The 17,527-nt window shown below is 49.2% G+C and overlaps 1 protein-coding gene across 1 annotated transcript in view; it reads right to left on the reverse strand.

The window, feature by feature from the left end:
- Positions 1 to 17,527, reverse strand: part of FAM174B (family with sequence similarity 174 member B) — a 30,927-nt gene that overhangs the window by 13,280 nt on the left and 120 nt on the right. The window contains exon 2 of the mRNA XM_024767704.1: positions 17,394 to 17,522. Coding sequence (XP_024623472.1) covers positions 17,394 to 17,522 — 129 coding nt within the window. The remainder of the gene's footprint in view (positions 1 to 17,393; positions 17,523 to 17,527) is intronic.

The raw sequence follows: 17,527 nt of genomic DNA on the forward strand, positions 1-17,527 counted from the left end.
CTGGCCATGGGACCTTGGGCGGGTTCCTGACCTCAGCAACCCTCGTGGTCCTCACCCACACCTGCCCAAAGCACCGTAAAACCCAGTGATCAAGGTCTATAATGCCCAAATGCAAGATTTTAAAAGGCAAAATTAATGCAAAATAAATACACGATGAGCAAAAGACCAAAATGTTCAACATGGACGGAACTCAGCCCTGCCCCTGGGCTGGCATGATGCCCCTCATCCCTTCATCCCCTGGCCCCTCACCCTCATCCCAGCCCTGCCGTGTTGGCAGGTCACTGCTCCAAGCACAGGCGTCACAGCCTGGCACTGTGTGCCCTGCCCCATGGACCAGCCAGGTGGATTAGAACGCAGGCTTGCCCACTTTCTACCTGTGTGATCATGGGCAAGTCAGTCAATCTCTCTAGGCCTCAGTTTCCTCATAAATAAAACGGGATGAGAACAGTATCTGTCCCTCGGAGGCGAGGGAGGATTAAGTGACATGAGGCGTTTAACAAGCCTACACACAGCAAGCTCTCGGCAAAAATGACTGTCTGTGAAAATAATCAACAAATAGGAGTTAAACGTGCTACAGCCTCTCTCACATGACCAGGGCTTGTACAAATGAGTATTGTTTCCATCACAAGGATTTGTGAGCATTGGGAGTTATAACCCTATGCTTTTACCTCTGGGACGGTAGACGGTCACTGGGGACCACGGGGAAAGTGCCGAGCAAGCCTTTCCATCTCCAGTGCCAGACCCTCTGCACGAAGCACAAGACATTGATCAGGACACAGCTGAAAGTTTATGATGCCACAGGGAACAATATTGTTATTATGACTACTGATGCTTTAAGCATTTCTTTCTGCACTATTTTGAACTTTTTCCCAAATGCCTTGTATTCTCTGATGTCTCTCCTTTTAAAAAAATATTTGAAACTGTCTATGAGAAACCAGCCAAACCCCCCAGAATCATAAATGGGGCATTGAAGAATCATATTCTCTAAACATGCTTCCTGCAGACTGTAAGCCGTACCCAGCTGGAGACCACATCAAAGACACATGCCCGGTCTCTCTGTCCCCAGCACACAGAAACTCCTCAAGAAGTTTGCAAAACAATGAAAACAGAAGTTCACCGTCAAGTAAGAGTTTCTTAGCAACAGCAACTTGCTCTTTTCTTACCTAGTGTTATTCATCAAAGACATGATTTGTGAAAGGATTGTTTACATAGAAAATATAAATATTTATCTATACCTTTGGCTTAAAGCAACCTGTACAACCTATAGCACTGCTCCTTGTGGTTCTTTGTGTAGAGACTTTGGGAAATCAGCTATAAAGCCTGACAATCCCCTAGCCTCATTACAAAGCAATTTGTCCTTCCTGCGTTCATCACAGGCACGCACGCAGAGGTGTGGGTGTGAAACTGCATGGATTTCAAACACGTTGCAGCACGGTGCAAACACCAAGCCAGGTGGTTAAGAGGTAAGACGGGCACAGCCGGTCACCTCCCCAGTGGCCACGGGACAACAGTATTTTGGAAGCAGGCTTTGTAAAAGGGAGCGTAAATGCTTACGTTATAAATACCGCTGGTCCAGATTCTCACAATCAACAGATTCTTGTTTTCTCTCCACCTCCCCACAAAGGAGTAAAATAGATCTTAGTGTTCTGCCCCAGATGACATAATCCCTGACCAATTCAATCTCCAATACTGGATGGGGAAATTTAAGCCCAGAAACGGCTCCATATGCCACAAGCAACCCAAGACAAAGCCACAAGGAAAACCACCCACCTCCCAAGCCCTCTAGACTAGGCTCTAGTAGATCTAAGCTCCGGATCTACACAGACGCACACATCACACTTTTCTCAGAAGTCTCCTATCTCTGCCCTGACGGGTCACAGCTGTTCAGAAGAAGCACCTGGCTTTGCAAAGGAGCCAGACTTGCCCTTCTGTTAACTGTGCCCAGTGCCAGGGCTGCCCATTCCCAACACACATCTGGACATGCATCTGGAACACTGGAATAGGATTCGTCCTGTGGACCCCAGGGTTTGAGAAGGCTCCTGTAGATGCCCGAAGAGACTGGCGCCCAGATGGCTTCTGGATGAAGAGTCACCATTGTTTGTAACTGTTTTTCAAATATCATGAGGCTTATTAGAAAAATGCAAAATCTGATTCATAAACCTCGTCCTGCACTTGGAACCTGAAACCTTGCTTAGTCTTGGCTCTGAAGCAGGACTGACTGCTGACCCTGGGAGAAGGTTCTGGAGGCTCTGACTTCAGCCCTGCTTCATGGAAATGGATCCCCATCAACCATAAAATCACCTTCCTTCTTCCTGATTGTTCATAGAGTCTTGTGATGAGAAAATTTACCTGCTGAGCTTAAAATAAGACCCTTGAACACTTACCATGGGAGAAGCTGGAACACAGCCCAACCTCTAGAACACCATGGCCTACTTGCTTTAATGACAGCCATTCCAAGCAGGTCACCTGAGAAGGTAATTTTAAACCTGAAGATGACACCAAAGTTTCAGTGATGGTTTATTTTATGTGTAGACTCGACCGAGCCACAGGCTACCCAGACATTGGCTCAAGCATTATTCCTGGATGTGTCTGTGAGAGTGTTTCTGGTTGAGATTAACACTGGAATGGGTAGACTGAGTAAAAAGCAGATTGCCCTCCCCAACTCAGGTGGGTCTCACCCAATCACTTGAAGGCCTGAATAGACAAGAAAGGCTGACATCCCACAAGTGAGAGAATTTCTCCTGCCGGACTGCCTTTGAGCTGGGACCTCATTCTTTTTTTTTTTTTTCCTGCATTCAGACTAAAATGGAAATCTTAGCTCTTCTTGGATTTCAAGCCTGTATGTGTGCATACACACATACACACACACACACACACACACACACACACACACACTCTTGGTTCCATTTCTCTACAGGGCCTTGCCTAAACCAAAAGGCCATTAGCAAGAACCCTCATACATGCATCGAACACCAGTTTTGACACAATGAGCTGAAGACATTACATTTCAAATAATCAACTTTCTGAGCCACAATACCGTTCACAAAAAAGTACTTTCTGCTGTTTCACTACTGGCCATGTTAATAAGGGAAAACCAGGACTTGTGAGAAGTTGAAAGAGACTCAGCTTCATCCATGGCAGAAGGTGACTGGCTGTGCCAGAAAGAAACCACATGTATGATTGGAGTCGCGTGGGATGGGATGGGTGGAGGGGGCCTCACCTCATGTATTTTTCAAATTAAAAGGTGAGCCCTTCCTTTACTAGCTGTGTGTGAGTCAGAAGCTGGGAAATGCATGAATAGTCGACGAGCATTTCCCGCAGACCCTTAGATTCCCAAGCCTCACTGTCCCGGGTCAGAGAACAGAGACACCCTGCCTCGGAGAGGAAGACGTGAGATAAGGGGAAAACAGATTCGTTCAAAGCCTACATGACCTCACCGAGTCCTGCTGTCTCTTCTGAGTGTGGATGCTCTAACGCATCTTTTCTGATCAATAGCGGTCCCTAAGAGTTGAGCTCCTCCTGGGTGCCAGCTAAGCAAATTACGTGTAAGATCACATGCAAAACATATAAACCACCCTATAAGGCAGCGCTGTTATCTCTGTGTTCCAGACGAGGAAACTGAGGCTCAGAGAGGTCGATCTCCCCAGGACCAAGGACCAAGGGCTGCTCCAGCACGAACCTCCCTGGAGGCTCACCTTGAACCACCTCGTGCCGGGCAAGAGGCAAGGTGCCAGTTCCCCCACTCACTCCCTCTGCAAGCCCACTCCACACCGCCACTAGACTCCGCCTCCACTTCTCTTTAACCCCAAGAAACTCTTTGCCCTTGGTACACACTTTCTGGAACTTGTCGCTTACCACAGCTCACACATTCCTATTTCAAATTGATCTGGGCAGACTTCTCATAAACTCTTTCTAACGGTGACTCCCTCAGGACACATTTTGGTTTGGGGCAGCCCAGCCTCTGTCTCCTCCCTCCTTTGGGCATCTGTATCCTTGGTGAATGCCCCTCTCCATGGCCCCCGTGGGTGAGGAGGCCTGACCACTGGCCACACCCCCAGCTCCAGGAGTGGACCATGGGACTTAAACCTGAGTCAGAATCAGTGTATTGCAACCCCCGAGGCCATGGCTGGGAGGTTGGGGGGAGTATGGGACTAATCGGAGCCAGTGACCTTTGCTAGGCAGGCAGGAAAGGGGTCAGTAACTCACCCAGGTGAGAGCTGCATCGCCATCTTCTAGAAACGGAACATAAAGCCAACATGGTAGAGGACAGATTGGAGGGAGAGACCAGGCTCCAGGTCTACTATGATGCCAGCCCTCCTTGACACCAACAATGCTACTCTGTTTGTCACCGAAGCCAGTCTGGTCAGGGCTTTCTGTCACCCACAAACAAAGGAACCTTAAACGTTGTCACAGGGTCTCGAAGGAAAAAAGGCATGGCTGTAATGATAGACACCATCTCGGGATTCTCCCACATTTTAACAGCAAACCTTCCACATGTAAGTATAATTTTCCCATTTTGTCAAATCCTTTAAAACCCTGGGACTCTTCCCTGTTTCTGGTTCTAGAAACAAGGAACCACACATATAATGCACCTCAGTGGCAACATCGTGAAAGCTTTCACTCAGGGCGACCTGTGGACAGGTTTTCCGAGGCGACAAGCATCCTGGTGATCTTCCCACACAGCTGTTCACCAGCATCCCGGTCTGAGGAAAAGCTTCAGAGAATCTGCAGTCACCCACGTGTCCCCGGCGGGGAGGGCAGTGGGTCAGCCTCGAGGACACAGCTTGAGAAAGAAGCAACGGGTTCTAGACAGAGCCCCAGGTTAGAGTCAGACTTGGGTTCCTATCCCCGTGTTTCTGCTTACAGCCCTGCTTCCTCGCCTACCCGGGGGTGGGTGGGAGGCACAAGCAGGAAGGCAGCTTTGCCACAACTGTCACAGCGCTCCCCGCCCAAGAAGGGGGAGATTCAGGGAAGAAGGAAGGGAAAAGATATTGCTGGCCCACCTGCAACAGCATGGCCCCTTCGCCGTAATTTTTCTTTTCTGGTACGAGGTCCCGTTACACCAAGTGGCCTCCACGGAGAGACGGTGGCATTTACTTAAAGGGTGGTTTTAAGTAAATGCCCACGTTGTGCTTCACAGGACCCAGCAAGACCAGAGAAGCTCGAGAAGAGACAAAGGATCGTTCCACTGGGGCCAAAACAAACATTTCTAACTAGACAGAAGAGAAGTTCAAATTCTCTTACTCTGAAATGTAATCCTAAAGCCAGAGGGTTTGTTTACTCAAAGGCCCGCTCAACAGCTGGTCGGAAACTGGTTTCCCAATGCTCCCCGGCGCACGGCTCAGGCAGACACGGAGGCTGGGGAGCAGAGTGGGAGCCCAGAGGACCCACGTGGAGAGGGGCCTGCCCTCCCCACCCTCCCCTGCAAAGAGACACAAAACAATGCAAAGCCGGACGGGTTAGTTTGCTGTCAGAAGTTCAGTTTGGGGGTGCGGCGGTCAGATCCATAGGCTGTACGTCCAGGGGTGCGATTCCATCTCAGCCCTGCAACCCCTTTGTCTGTGAGCCTCCTGGCAAGTCCCTCACCCTGAACCCGAATTTCGTATCCACGTCACACACTTCCCCGGAGCAGCTAGGGTGCTGGTGGCAGAGCTCACCGCGGTGGGGCTTGGGAGAAAGATGGAGAGTGACCGATAACGAGCTCACGTTTCTTTCTGGAATGACAACAGTCTTCTATCGTTGACTGGGGTGATGGTACACAACTCTGTGAATGTACTAAAAACCATGATTTGGACACTTTAAATGGGACACCTGTATGGCACGTGAATTACATCTTACAAAGCTGTCATTAAAAGCAGGAAAGATAGATAGATATGTATGTATGTGTATCTATCACATTCATTCATTTCTATACTTATAAAATCTCTCTGGAAAGAGTCACAAGAAACTGACAGCATCCGGAGAAGGAAGCTGGGAGGCCGAAGGGCAGGCTGGGCTAAGAAGGAGATTGTCCACTATACCCTCTGGCTCCTCGTCAATTTCAAACCATGTGAATATATGAGCTATTTTTAAAACAAACAAGTAAATAAATAAATAAAATTCAAAGAAGGTAGTTAAGATAAAAATTTAAACAGACCACGTGTGTGTCAGGCCTGCCTCTCGGACAGGAGACCCTTCTCCTGGAGAGGTCCGGGGACCCCCCTGTCCCACCCAGAGGCTGCCTGCCGTCTCCTGCTCACCTGGTGACTTTAGGAGCCAAACCCAGCATCTCTGGCCTTTCCTCCACCTGAGGCGTTTTCAATGTGAAGCCCACTAAAGTAGCTCTGTGGCTCAAGGACCAGCCTTCTGCCGAAACCACACTACTCGTTCCAAAGAGCATGTTACCTTTGACATTTGGAAAATTAATACAGAAGATGAAAACGGCATGTGTAGGGGAGAGATCGAATCAAGCAGCTGCCGTGAGTTAGCTGCCCGCCTTCGCACCCGGCCGAAGCTTCCAATGCTCTGAGGACAGAGGCCTTCCTGTTTTTAACCTCCGATCTCTACCCTGCATCTTCCCCCCTCAGAACATGACAAAACAGAGCCTTCCCTAGAAAACCAAGCAAACTTGGAGAAAGAACACGACCCCAAAACCCACCGTGCAGCCCCACCACGTAGGGAAGCAGGTGCCGGAGAGCCAGTGACAACAGCGCCATGTCTCCCAAGAAGGGGCGATGACCTGGGATGGGCCCCAGGCTCGGGGGCAAACCCAAGGCTGGCAACCAGGGTACAATTCCCGAGCACCAGCCTCCTCCCTTTCCAGCCTTGGGCACAGCCCCTGCGCTCTACCCATCACCATCCTTTTAAAGCAGTTTAAAAAGAGCCCAACACCAGCGCGATCTGAATCTCATCTGGCTCCGCTCCAGATGGGCAACTTGAGACTCTTGGTTACATGAGACAAAAGCATTTTCCTCTAGTGCAGTGAGAGCTTCAGGATCTCAGGCAGCCCAGCTCTAACAGGGCTCCGGCCAAGCCCTCCCAGACACAGGTGTTCCAGAGACTTCCAGGTACACGAGCAGCGCTGCCACACCTGACGCCTGTCCTCCCCACCACGCCAGACACTCTGCTCCAGTACCAGCACCCAGTCAAGCGGGATGACTCAAACGCCCCAGAGCCCACAGGCGCAGGAAAGCAGTGAGGCGAGCCCGGTGTGATGTAAACATTAGAACAAACGCGGTGACAAATGACAGCCAACGCTCGGTCTTGGAGTCAAGGAGACACGAGGATTGGCACTCACAAACACAGACGAGATGGGACGGTGGCTACCCAGCTCTCCGCCCCCCCTACCCGCCCCTCGTTACAGAGGCACTGCGTTTCCAGTATTCCCATCTGTTGAGAAAAGCAGATCTGGATTTTGATGTGAAGACTCCCAATTTTAAGTGTTCTCAGTTATCTCAGTTGTTAGAAACACTGCGTATATGTGAAATCTAAAAAAACGATACAAATGAACTTATTTACAAAACAGAAATAGACTCACAGACATAGCAAACAAACTTATGCTTGCCAAAGGGGAAACGGGTGGGGAGGGATAAATTGGGAATTGGGGATTAACAGATACACACTACTGTATATAAAATAGATAAACAACAAGGACCTACTGTATAGCACAGGAAACTATATTCAATACCTTGTAACAACCTACAATGGAAAAGAATCTGAAAAAGAATATATATATATGTATGTATGTATGTATGCATAACTGAATCACTTTGCTATACACGTGAAACACTGCAAATCAACTGCACTTTAATAAAAAATGAAAGCAAAACCACTGTGCAGATCAAAACAAAACAAAAAAACGTATCTGTGGGCCGTCAGTCTGCAACCTCTGACTTAGCTTCCTGGCCATGGTTTATTTGGTCCTGGGTGCCACGCATGAGTGGCACTGAATAACTGAGCTCAAATCATGGGCCCAGAGAGATGGCCTGATTCTCACTGTCACCTGAGGTCCTAGATCTGTTCACCAGCAGTTCAGTCACGATGAAGAGGTACTAGTCATTACCTATACAGCCTAGCTGTTCCCCTCCTCTCCTGGGCACTGTCCCTTCAGGATTAACAAAGTGACACCACTGTTGACTGATCACAACGCCGGCCTCCAGCACCCAATGCACAGTGTGTCCCGGGCTTACATTTCACACAGGACCACATACCGTTGACAAGTCTTAGGGTTCCTCTTCATAACTCCTCAGGGTTACGCCTCTACCTGCCCCCCACCCTTGTTTCCCTTTCCTTCCCTCAATCCCTGAGGGACAGATCCAACTCTCATTCTTCCAAGAAAAAATAAGTACGCCCCAGCTTTGACCTGTTTAAGGAGCCACGTGAAATGTGGCCACAGCAAATGCCCCAAGACCTGTTCCTCCAGCTCCCAAGTGTGTTTGCAAAGGGTTGGGTCCACTTCACCCATCTGTGAGGTGCCAGGAGAGGCAAGCGAGGCCAAAAGTGAGGAAGGAAGCCTCTAGGGGCAGCTCTGTTGGTTCAAGGGCAGTGGCAAGATGACCGAGAGGGACTGTTTGGTGGACCCAGGGACACAACCACAGCCTTGAAATTCTGGGGTCACTGTGCTTCGGGACACATGTCATAAATGACCCTTTCAGCATCCACTTGTCCCTGCCACGTGGTAGGGGAGGCGCGGGGGTGTCAGTCCTTGCCGCCACTGTCCGCCACTTCAGGGACAGTCCACACTTCAGGGACAGTCACTTCTTGACAGAACTCCCAACCCCGCCACCGCAAGCCGAGATGTCCAGCTGTGTGGCTGGCGTTTCCACGGTGTTTCTGTCACCCTCTTTCTCACCAAGGCTTCTCCCCTGCCTGACCATCCCCTTCACCACGCCCACCTCTCCAGGCCCTTCCGGTCCTCCTGACACTTTCCTCCTCATCCTCCTCTTCACCCACTCGAATCTCCAGCCCTCCCTACCGGTCCTTCCAGCACCTTCCACTGGTTTCCCCCGCCATCCTGCATCCCCGAGGCAGCCACATCACTATTCATCCATTCACTCAGCAAATACATGTTAAGCACCTAAAAGGGGTCAGCATTACTAAAGCAGCCCTTTCATCATTACACTCCTGTATTCAAATCCTCCATTTGCTCCTCTGACCCACTACTAATCCCCAAATCCTCTGGCTGGGATTCCTGTCTTCCAAAATCCGGCTGCAATAGGAAAAGGAGTGGGGGAGGAATGCTGGATTGGAAATCAGACTCCTGCCCTTCACCAGCCATATGGCCTTAAGCAAGACACTTCATCACTCTGCAACTTGATTTACTCATCTGTAAAATGGGATTCCGACAGGACACTCCTCACAGGAATGAGGAAACATATAAAATGTTTGGCACAGAGGCTGGTATACAGTAAGGGCTTAATAAATATTAGTTGCTATTATTATTATTGTCACCATAATATCCAGATGATCATTTTCACAAACCCTGCCCACCACAAAACCTGCTCGGCCAGCCAGTCCTGGAAGAACCTCTTCTCCCACCCCATCAGGTCCTAATCCTTCTACTCATCCCCATATGCCCTCCCTGACCACTATGTCCCCCGCCAAAGTCCCTGGGGCTTTGATAAGTCCTCTGGCAACTTATCAAGTGTTGCTTTTGACACATGACTCCCCTACAGAATTAGATTGCCTTTCACCTGCCAAGCAGAATCATACAAAGGCATTATGCTATCTTCCAGATTGAATTGGAAACTCCTTCACCTCAGCTGTATTCTCTCAGCACCTTCTAGGCTTCCAATGGGTCATTAAATACACTGGTAAGATTGCTCCATCCATTCAGCCATGCTCTCTCCTGGGTCCCTGGCTGAGCATTGGGGAGACTCAACTGACCAGGCTAAAACCCAGCCCACCACATCTTGGAGGCCCAGAAGAGGCCAGGCTGAGCATCAGAACACCTGGCCTTGAGTCCTACTTTTCCTACAAACTCACTGGGTGACCTTAACAAACCCTTCCCATTTCCTGGCCTCAGTTTCCTCATCTGTACAATGGGTAGAAGGAGGGAGATCAGTGGCACTCTGAGTGCAAAGAAACACCACACCCAAGAGGTTACAAGGGCCTGAAGCCCGCCCAGGCTCTTTGCCACGGCCCCTCTTCTGCTCCACACCTGCCAATGAGAGGGGGTTGCCTCCTCCCTGCACCCTCAGGAAAATAAATATCAAGTCTGGATTCCTGGCAGATTGCCAGGACGATTAAATACAATTTTTAAAGTGAAACCATGACAACATGATTCTAAATTCATGGTCCCAGAATTTCCCTTTGTAAATAGTTAGAACCAAAACATCAGCCATGAAACTAAAATCCCAGGCACAACCTATGAAGCCGTCTCTGCTTAAATCTGGGAGGGTTTCCCTTCTGTGACACTCTCCGTACAGGATGCATGCAGACACTGACACTGGAGACCCCCACCCCACCCCTAGACGTGCCCCGTGTCTTTGGCAAAGCCCCCAAACTTGATGAGTACACGGGCATAAGAGCTCACAGGCAAAGCCAAATAAGCTGGAGGGCTCAGGGTTAAATTAACGAGAGAATTTCCTCCCTTTCCAACTTGATAGAAGGAATCAGTGGCAGGTCCTGAGTCCTCACAGGCCTGTTAGTAAGGGCAGTCATGAGGTACCTCCTTCCCCAGGGGAATTCAGCTGTGTGCGGGACCCTACATGGGGTCCTAGGTGTCCAGGGAGGCTCACGCAGGCTAAAGAGTCACCAATTTCATGTTTGCAAGGCTCAGAAACAGATGCACTTGCCTGATGATCTCGGCCATATGGCTGAATCCTCATTTACAGGCAGAAGCAAGACCAAAAGGTTGGGTATAAATGACATCTGTTTTCAGAATCGTTTTTTTAAATACAATAGGACACTTGACTGCTTAAAGGGGAGCCAGGGGTTTGATTGACCCAATCTCATTCCAAACATCCCAATAGCCCTGGGAAGCAGATACTTTAGTTAGTGCTGGGAAGCAGATGCCCAGAAAGGTTCAGTAAACTGCTCACATAGACAACCAGGAGGCCCGCACCTGTGCTACTGCCATCTTGGGCTGGATCATTCTTTGTTAAGGGGGTCTGTCCTGGGTACTGTAGGATGTCCAGCAGCATCTCTGGCCTTTACCCACAAGGTGCCAGTAGCACCCCCCTCCCCAAGTCATGACAATCAAAAACGTCCCCAGAAATTGCTAAATGACCCCAAAGCAGGCAGAATCCGCCCAGGAAAGAACCACTTGAGGGACCCTATTCCTCCCACACGCTATGACTTCTTTTTCATCTTGGTGGAAAACTGAATCAGGGCATACTCTCTACCCTGTTTTTTTTTTTTAATCTGGATTTTTGCTGGGTTAGATTTATTTAACACTTTCTCTACTGTGGTGTGTAAGATTAAACATCCGTGGGAATTGGATGAAAGTACAACCTTCCAATAAGACCAGTAAGTCCTGGGGATGGAGTGGGCATTATGACTATAGCTAACACTGCTGTGTGATAGATGGGAAAGTTGCTAAGAGAGTAGACCCCAAAAGTTCTCATTACCAGGAAAAAAATGATTTTTTCCTTTTTTTTGGCATCTATGAGATGATGGATGTTCACTATACTTATCGTGGTCATCATTTCACAATATGTGTAAGTCAAGTCGTTATGTTGTCCACGTTAAACTTATACAGTTCTGTGTATCAATTTTATCCCAGTAAAACTGGAAAACAAAGAAAAAAGAAAACCCACTTGAAAAGTAAAAATTAAATTAAGATAAATATGTTTCACAACGATAGCTTCTCCCCCAATTCAAAACCTTGGTCAAGCAATCAAAAATGACAAAAAAAAAAAAAATGATCTCCTGATAAACAACAAGGTCCTACTGTACAGCACAGGGAACTATATTCAATATCCTATGATAAGCCATAATGGGAAAGAATATGATAAAGAATATATATATGTATAACTGAGTCACTTTGCTGTACAGTAGAAATTAAACACAACATTGTAAATCGACTCTACTTCAATAAAATTTTTTAAAAATGATCTCCTGGTGCTACACAAGCGCCACAACCTCAAAGTCATAAAAAGGGGCTTAACTTTCTAATCAGGGCTCTGCCCCAAGCTCTAAGCTATTAAAATAATATTGATATACTAATGAGCAATAACTAAAAACTTTTCAGAACACTTTCCCCAAATCCTGAAAGCATTAAACTTCTATATGTTCTCTTAAATAACTTTTATTCTTAGGACAAATATAAATACACAGACAATGGGAGATCTGGGGAATCCAGGAGAAGCAGGAACGTTTTTATTCCTTTTCAAAGACCTGGCTTAGTAATTCACTAAGCTCCCGTGGCTCCGGCGTCTTCAGGACACGACAGCATGCAACTTTGCCACTGATCCAAGTGCAACAGCCGAGCAATGTCAGATCACTTCGAATTTGTCTTCCTCTTCGTCCCCCAGGAAGCACCAAAACAACCCTCCTTACAGATAAGACGATTTTACACAGCTTTTGAAATAAGTAGTTGGGCATGCAGCCAACAGAGATCTGGGAGAAGTGTGGCCTGGGCAGGAGAGCTGGGAGACTCGACAGGACGGGGAAAGGATCCCCAGGAGGAAATAAAAGTCGTGGTTGCAGGTGGCAGTTTCTAACTTGTCTCCACCTCGTTCATAAGACACCACAGAGTAAAGTCAGATTCCCCCTCAGATCTCAAAGGGTAAAGTCAGACCTCATAGAGCACGGGGGGCAAAAGGTACTGAACAGCGGCCATTGGCTTACGCTTGTTATCCCTGAATCCATGCGACCCCATGAGATGCTTTCCAACATCCAAAAATTGAAGGAGTTTTCTACTTCCTAAACACAGCTTCTTTATTGATTTCCTTCCAGCTCTCATAAACGTGTTAAGCAACAGACCTAGGGAGGCTGGCCCTACTGCGAGCCAGGCAGAATTGCACACACACACACAGACACACACACACACACAACACACACACACACACACATATATACCCGAAGGTACTCTGGCTCGAGGGCGCTCTGCCTCCAAACTGCCTTTCCCTCCCTCCAAGTTTGTCTCCAGTCTTTAAACAGTTTTCCTTAATGATTCCAATACATGAAAAAACTGTAAATGATTCTGCAGATGGGACATCAGATTGATTAATAAGTATGGGAAGAGACAGCTACTCAACCTCAGTAAGAACTGGAGATCTGCAAAAGCAAGCAATGAGATACCCAATCATACCCATCTGATTGAAAAACAATAGAAAGTCAGATGATACTAAGCATCAGATATGATGGGAGGATCTGAGAACCCCCAGATACTGCAGGTGGGAGGGTAAACTGGTACATACTCAAGGAAAGCGTGTAAGAGTACCCCTGGGACCCAGGAATCCCACTCCTAGGGGTCCACCCCAGACTCTCTTATACAGGTCCTCAGGAAGACACACCTAAGGATGCAGCAAGGAGCTGAGTGCACAGACAGGGAGAAAGAAAATGAATAAATGTCCGTTGAAAGGAAATTCAGACAATGTAGAAATATACCATAAACAATAAATAAATACATAATGAAGAATCTCCCACAGTCACACATGTACACACTCATACAAAAAATTCTTTGTGCATCCATATATATATATATAATTTATTTATTTAATGAGCTTATACTACACATGCTGTTTTGTAACCTGTTTCACTTGACCAGCATATACTGAGTATTATATTAGCATCCTCATTTTTCAAAGCTGCACAGTATTTCACTGTAAGGACTACCATAATTTAGTTAACCAATGCTCAATTGTTAGATACCTAGGTTACTTAAACCTTTTCACTGTTAAACAGAACTGCTCTGGACTTCATTGGCCATGCATCTTTGCTTCCTCTCCTAAGTAATAAAATTAGAAGCAAAGAATAGGTATTGCAGTAAAAACTGTGCGTACCTTAGAAACGGAACTGCTTGGTTAAAGGTATATATCTTTCTTACCACGATACACATTCTTTGCTTCTAATTCTAACAGTTTCCTTGGATCCACATTCTTTCTGTCGTCTGGCAAAGCGACTCCTTCAGGGAAAACAGACACACGGGTTATGTATAAGCAATAACACTTACTACACTCTTCCTCCTTTACCTCCCTCCCTTCTCTGTATCCATCGTTAAGGAAATGGCGGCCACTGTCCAAATAAGTCCCGATCTCACAGGTTCCCAGCATCAGCCATGCAGCTCATCACAGAGGACATTTTGAGACGCATCAGCAAAGCATCAGCAAAGCAAAATACTTAGGGGTTCATTCATTTGCTAAAAATACCTTTCTCAGATGCCAGCTTGTGCTTGGAGCCACAGCAGGCGTTAGAGAGGCACAAACGATTAAGGGCCAGTCCTGCTCTTAGGAGCCCTCCGCCTGGTAAGTTCAGCGACACTCTTGACTCCAAGTAGAAAATCCCAAACTCACATGTGCTCTGGAAGGGGGCCTTGCTGGGAGGCTTCTCAGAGGAGGTGACACACAGGCAGGCAAACAGCAATGAGCTGGCCACGTAGTCTTGGTGGTGGAGGGGACCCCAAGCAGAGGGTCAGAGGCACATGCCGGGCTAAGGCCACCAGATGCCGCTGGAGAACACCTGAAGGTCCAGCAGGGTGGGAGCTGTGGGCACAGCTGAGATGGGGGCTTGAGAGGGAGGCGGGGCCCTGCTTAGACACAGGCAGCTTGCCAGCATGCTGAGAAGCCTGCGCACGGAGGGATGAGTGGGCAGAAGAAGGGTGAAACCAGACGAGGGAGGATGGATGGGAGTGGGGACAAGGCTGGCTTCAGGAACGCCAGCCTGAAGGGTACTGCTGTGACTGCGGACACGAGGGAGGGAGGTGAGTCAGGCAGAAGGGCTGGCAGGCGGGGAAGCTCCCGTGGAGGAAGGGGTATGGCCCAGATGAGACAGTCTCAGGGAGACTTGAGAGGCAGAATAGCCAGGATGTGGTGGCTGCATGCTAAGGGGCTAGGAGGGGAAGCAGGTAAGGAAGACGCCCAGTCAGGGCAGCAGGCCTTCAGGAAGCCGGATGAAGCGAGCGTGCAGAGGCCTGTGGAAAGGTCACAGTACAGACCACAGACTTGTAGTGTTCTAGACTCTACCGGATGACTTACTCCCCTCCCTGGGATGCAACTTTCTCCTCTGCAAAGGAGCACATGGGACCTGTGTACCATCAAGGCCCTTCCCAGCTTTAAAATGCTGTAAGTTCCTATCCACATCAGAACTGGGGTGTCAGCTGAAGCCCTGGAAACTCTCCCCAACAAGAAGGCCTTCCTGGAAAGAGAAGGCACATCCATAAGGAGCCTCTCCTGTGAAGTCGGAACCTTCCTCCAACGCCCAGCTCACAGGCCAGCAAGGACCCATCCCTTCCAGCCCTGAGTACCGGCTCTCCTGCTCAAACACATGCCCTCACATCTGGCCACATGCTGCTTGCTTTTCGGCCCTGCTCCTGGGTAATACGGAGCAGACTGGCAAAATAGTTCAAATACCGTCTTAAGAAGTGCACCGCCTTGTGGGCTGAGCGGCCTATTTTGAGCAAAATGTTTCAAACCTCCAGGCTCAGAGCTGCTCTAGGCACCAACGTTCCACGCAGCTGAACAATCAGGAAGGCAGTAAAGGACTACAGCGCATCTACTGAAGGCCAGGCCGTCCTCGGGCATGGGGACTGGACATGCCCACCCTCCAGGACTGTCTGCTGTGTGGGGGAGCCACCAGCCTGGCGTGAGAAGGGCCGTACGGAGGATGCACAAGTCTAGGGCTGGGGGAGGCCAGAAAAGGAAGCAACCGCCTGGCTCGGATGTCCAGGAACTCTACCCAGAGGACGGAGCATGGGAGCTGGGCCCCGGTGGCTGCGTGCAGTCATGGCAAGTGTGCAGTGGGAACTGGCCCAGGAGTGGACGAGCACAAGCCAGCCGCAGGGAGTGTCAGGAGAGAAGTGACAGGAGGTTCAGAAGGGCTGGCTGATGGCCACAAGGTGCACTGGAGCTAGTCTGTAAGGGTCTGAATGCCACATCCAGGTAGTGGCTACAGGGAGCCACTGAAGTTTGCAAGCAGAGGATAAAGGGCAGCGGGAAGGATGGGGTACAGAGAGGGGCAATTCAACGTCTGCTGCACGTCAGGGGATCAGCACAGTGGAAAACAATGTAGCCGGAGCCAGGGCAGGGGATGGGGCGAGGGGATGTGGGCCCACAGTTCCCCCTTCTCCATTTCCTCAGGACCACTACCATTTAATCCTACGGCCCCACAAAGAAACACCTTGACTCAAAGTCACACAGCAACCAACAGCAAACCTCAAGGGAGAGCTCCCAACCCGGCCTTTCCAGATCTGGTTTCTGCTCCTGCTCTGAAAAGGCTCACAAGCCCCTGGCCCCAAACCTCCAACAGCTGATCAAACACCCAAGCACACTGTATACACTTGGAAGGGGAAGGAACAGGCTGTGAATAACTGACACACACATGCCCAGATTTCCCAGAGACCCGCCTGAGTAACAGGACACATTTGGTTCATTTCCTGCAAAACCAGAATTTCCCAGGCATTAGGAGGAAATGCAACCCTCCCTGCATCCCCTGTAGCCCTCTCCATACCCCTACTCCAGAGACCCCGGCCATCCTTTCTAATTTCCCACTTTCTCCCTGAACTTGAGCAACCTACAAAAAGCCTCTCCAAGATCCCTCATGCCCCTACAAATCTTCATTGCGGCAGTCCATTCAGGCAGGGTGGTAGGCAGAAAGTCACTGAGGCCACCAAGGATGGCCAAACATCCTAAAGCCCAGCTCCAATCCCTGGCGCAATGCGCGCCTCCAACAGGTATCCCCACAGGCTAGACACGGCTTCTTTTGGTAGCAGAACCAATGAAAAGAAAAAACAGCAAGTGGTGCCTGAGAAGCCCTCAGAGGGAACAGAGAGAGGCTCAGCAAGGTGGGTACGGTTCAAATCCTACTTCCACCACCGAGCTTACTTGAATAAGCCACCTTGCCTCTCCGGAAAATTTTTCCTCATCTGTGAAATAGGTATAAAAATATATTCCGTGTAAGGGTGTCATAATTCGGAGCGCTATGGAGAGTGTTAAGCATTAGTGGAGAGTGAAAAGGAATTCAATATTTTTTATGTATTTATTGATATATATAGATACATATCATAGCTATAGCTACAGCTATAGCTATAGATAGAGATAACGTTCGAAGGGGAGAAAATTCCTAAAGTGTGTAGCAGGGAAAACCAGCCGAGTGCAACCCCGAGGAGCAGGGCCGGGAGTCCCAGGCTAGCGGGAGCGCACCCAGGCGCCGGGGCCGGTGCATCGGCGCGCGCAGGTGCGGCGGGCGCGCAGTGACAGCAGGTTGGCGGTGCAAGTTGGCCCGCGGGGGCTGCAAAGGGGCGGCGGACCCACCTGAAGACGCGCAGCAGCAAGCAGGCTATGAGGAAGGCGGAGAAGGCGCACGCCACGATCACGGCTGCCTTCAGGGTGGGCAGGTCGCGGAGCAGGCTGGAGATGCGGGTCACCAGGGCGTCACCGCTGCTGTT

This window comes from Neophocaena asiaeorientalis, unplaced genomic scaffold (assembly GCF_003031525.2).
Source record: "Neophocaena asiaeorientalis asiaeorientalis breed wild unplaced genomic scaffold, Neophocaena_asiaeorientalis_V1.1 scaffold297, whole genome shotgun sequence".
NCBI classification, from domain to species: Eukaryota; Metazoa; Chordata; class Mammalia; order Artiodactyla; family Phocoenidae; genus Neophocaena; species Neophocaena asiaeorientalis.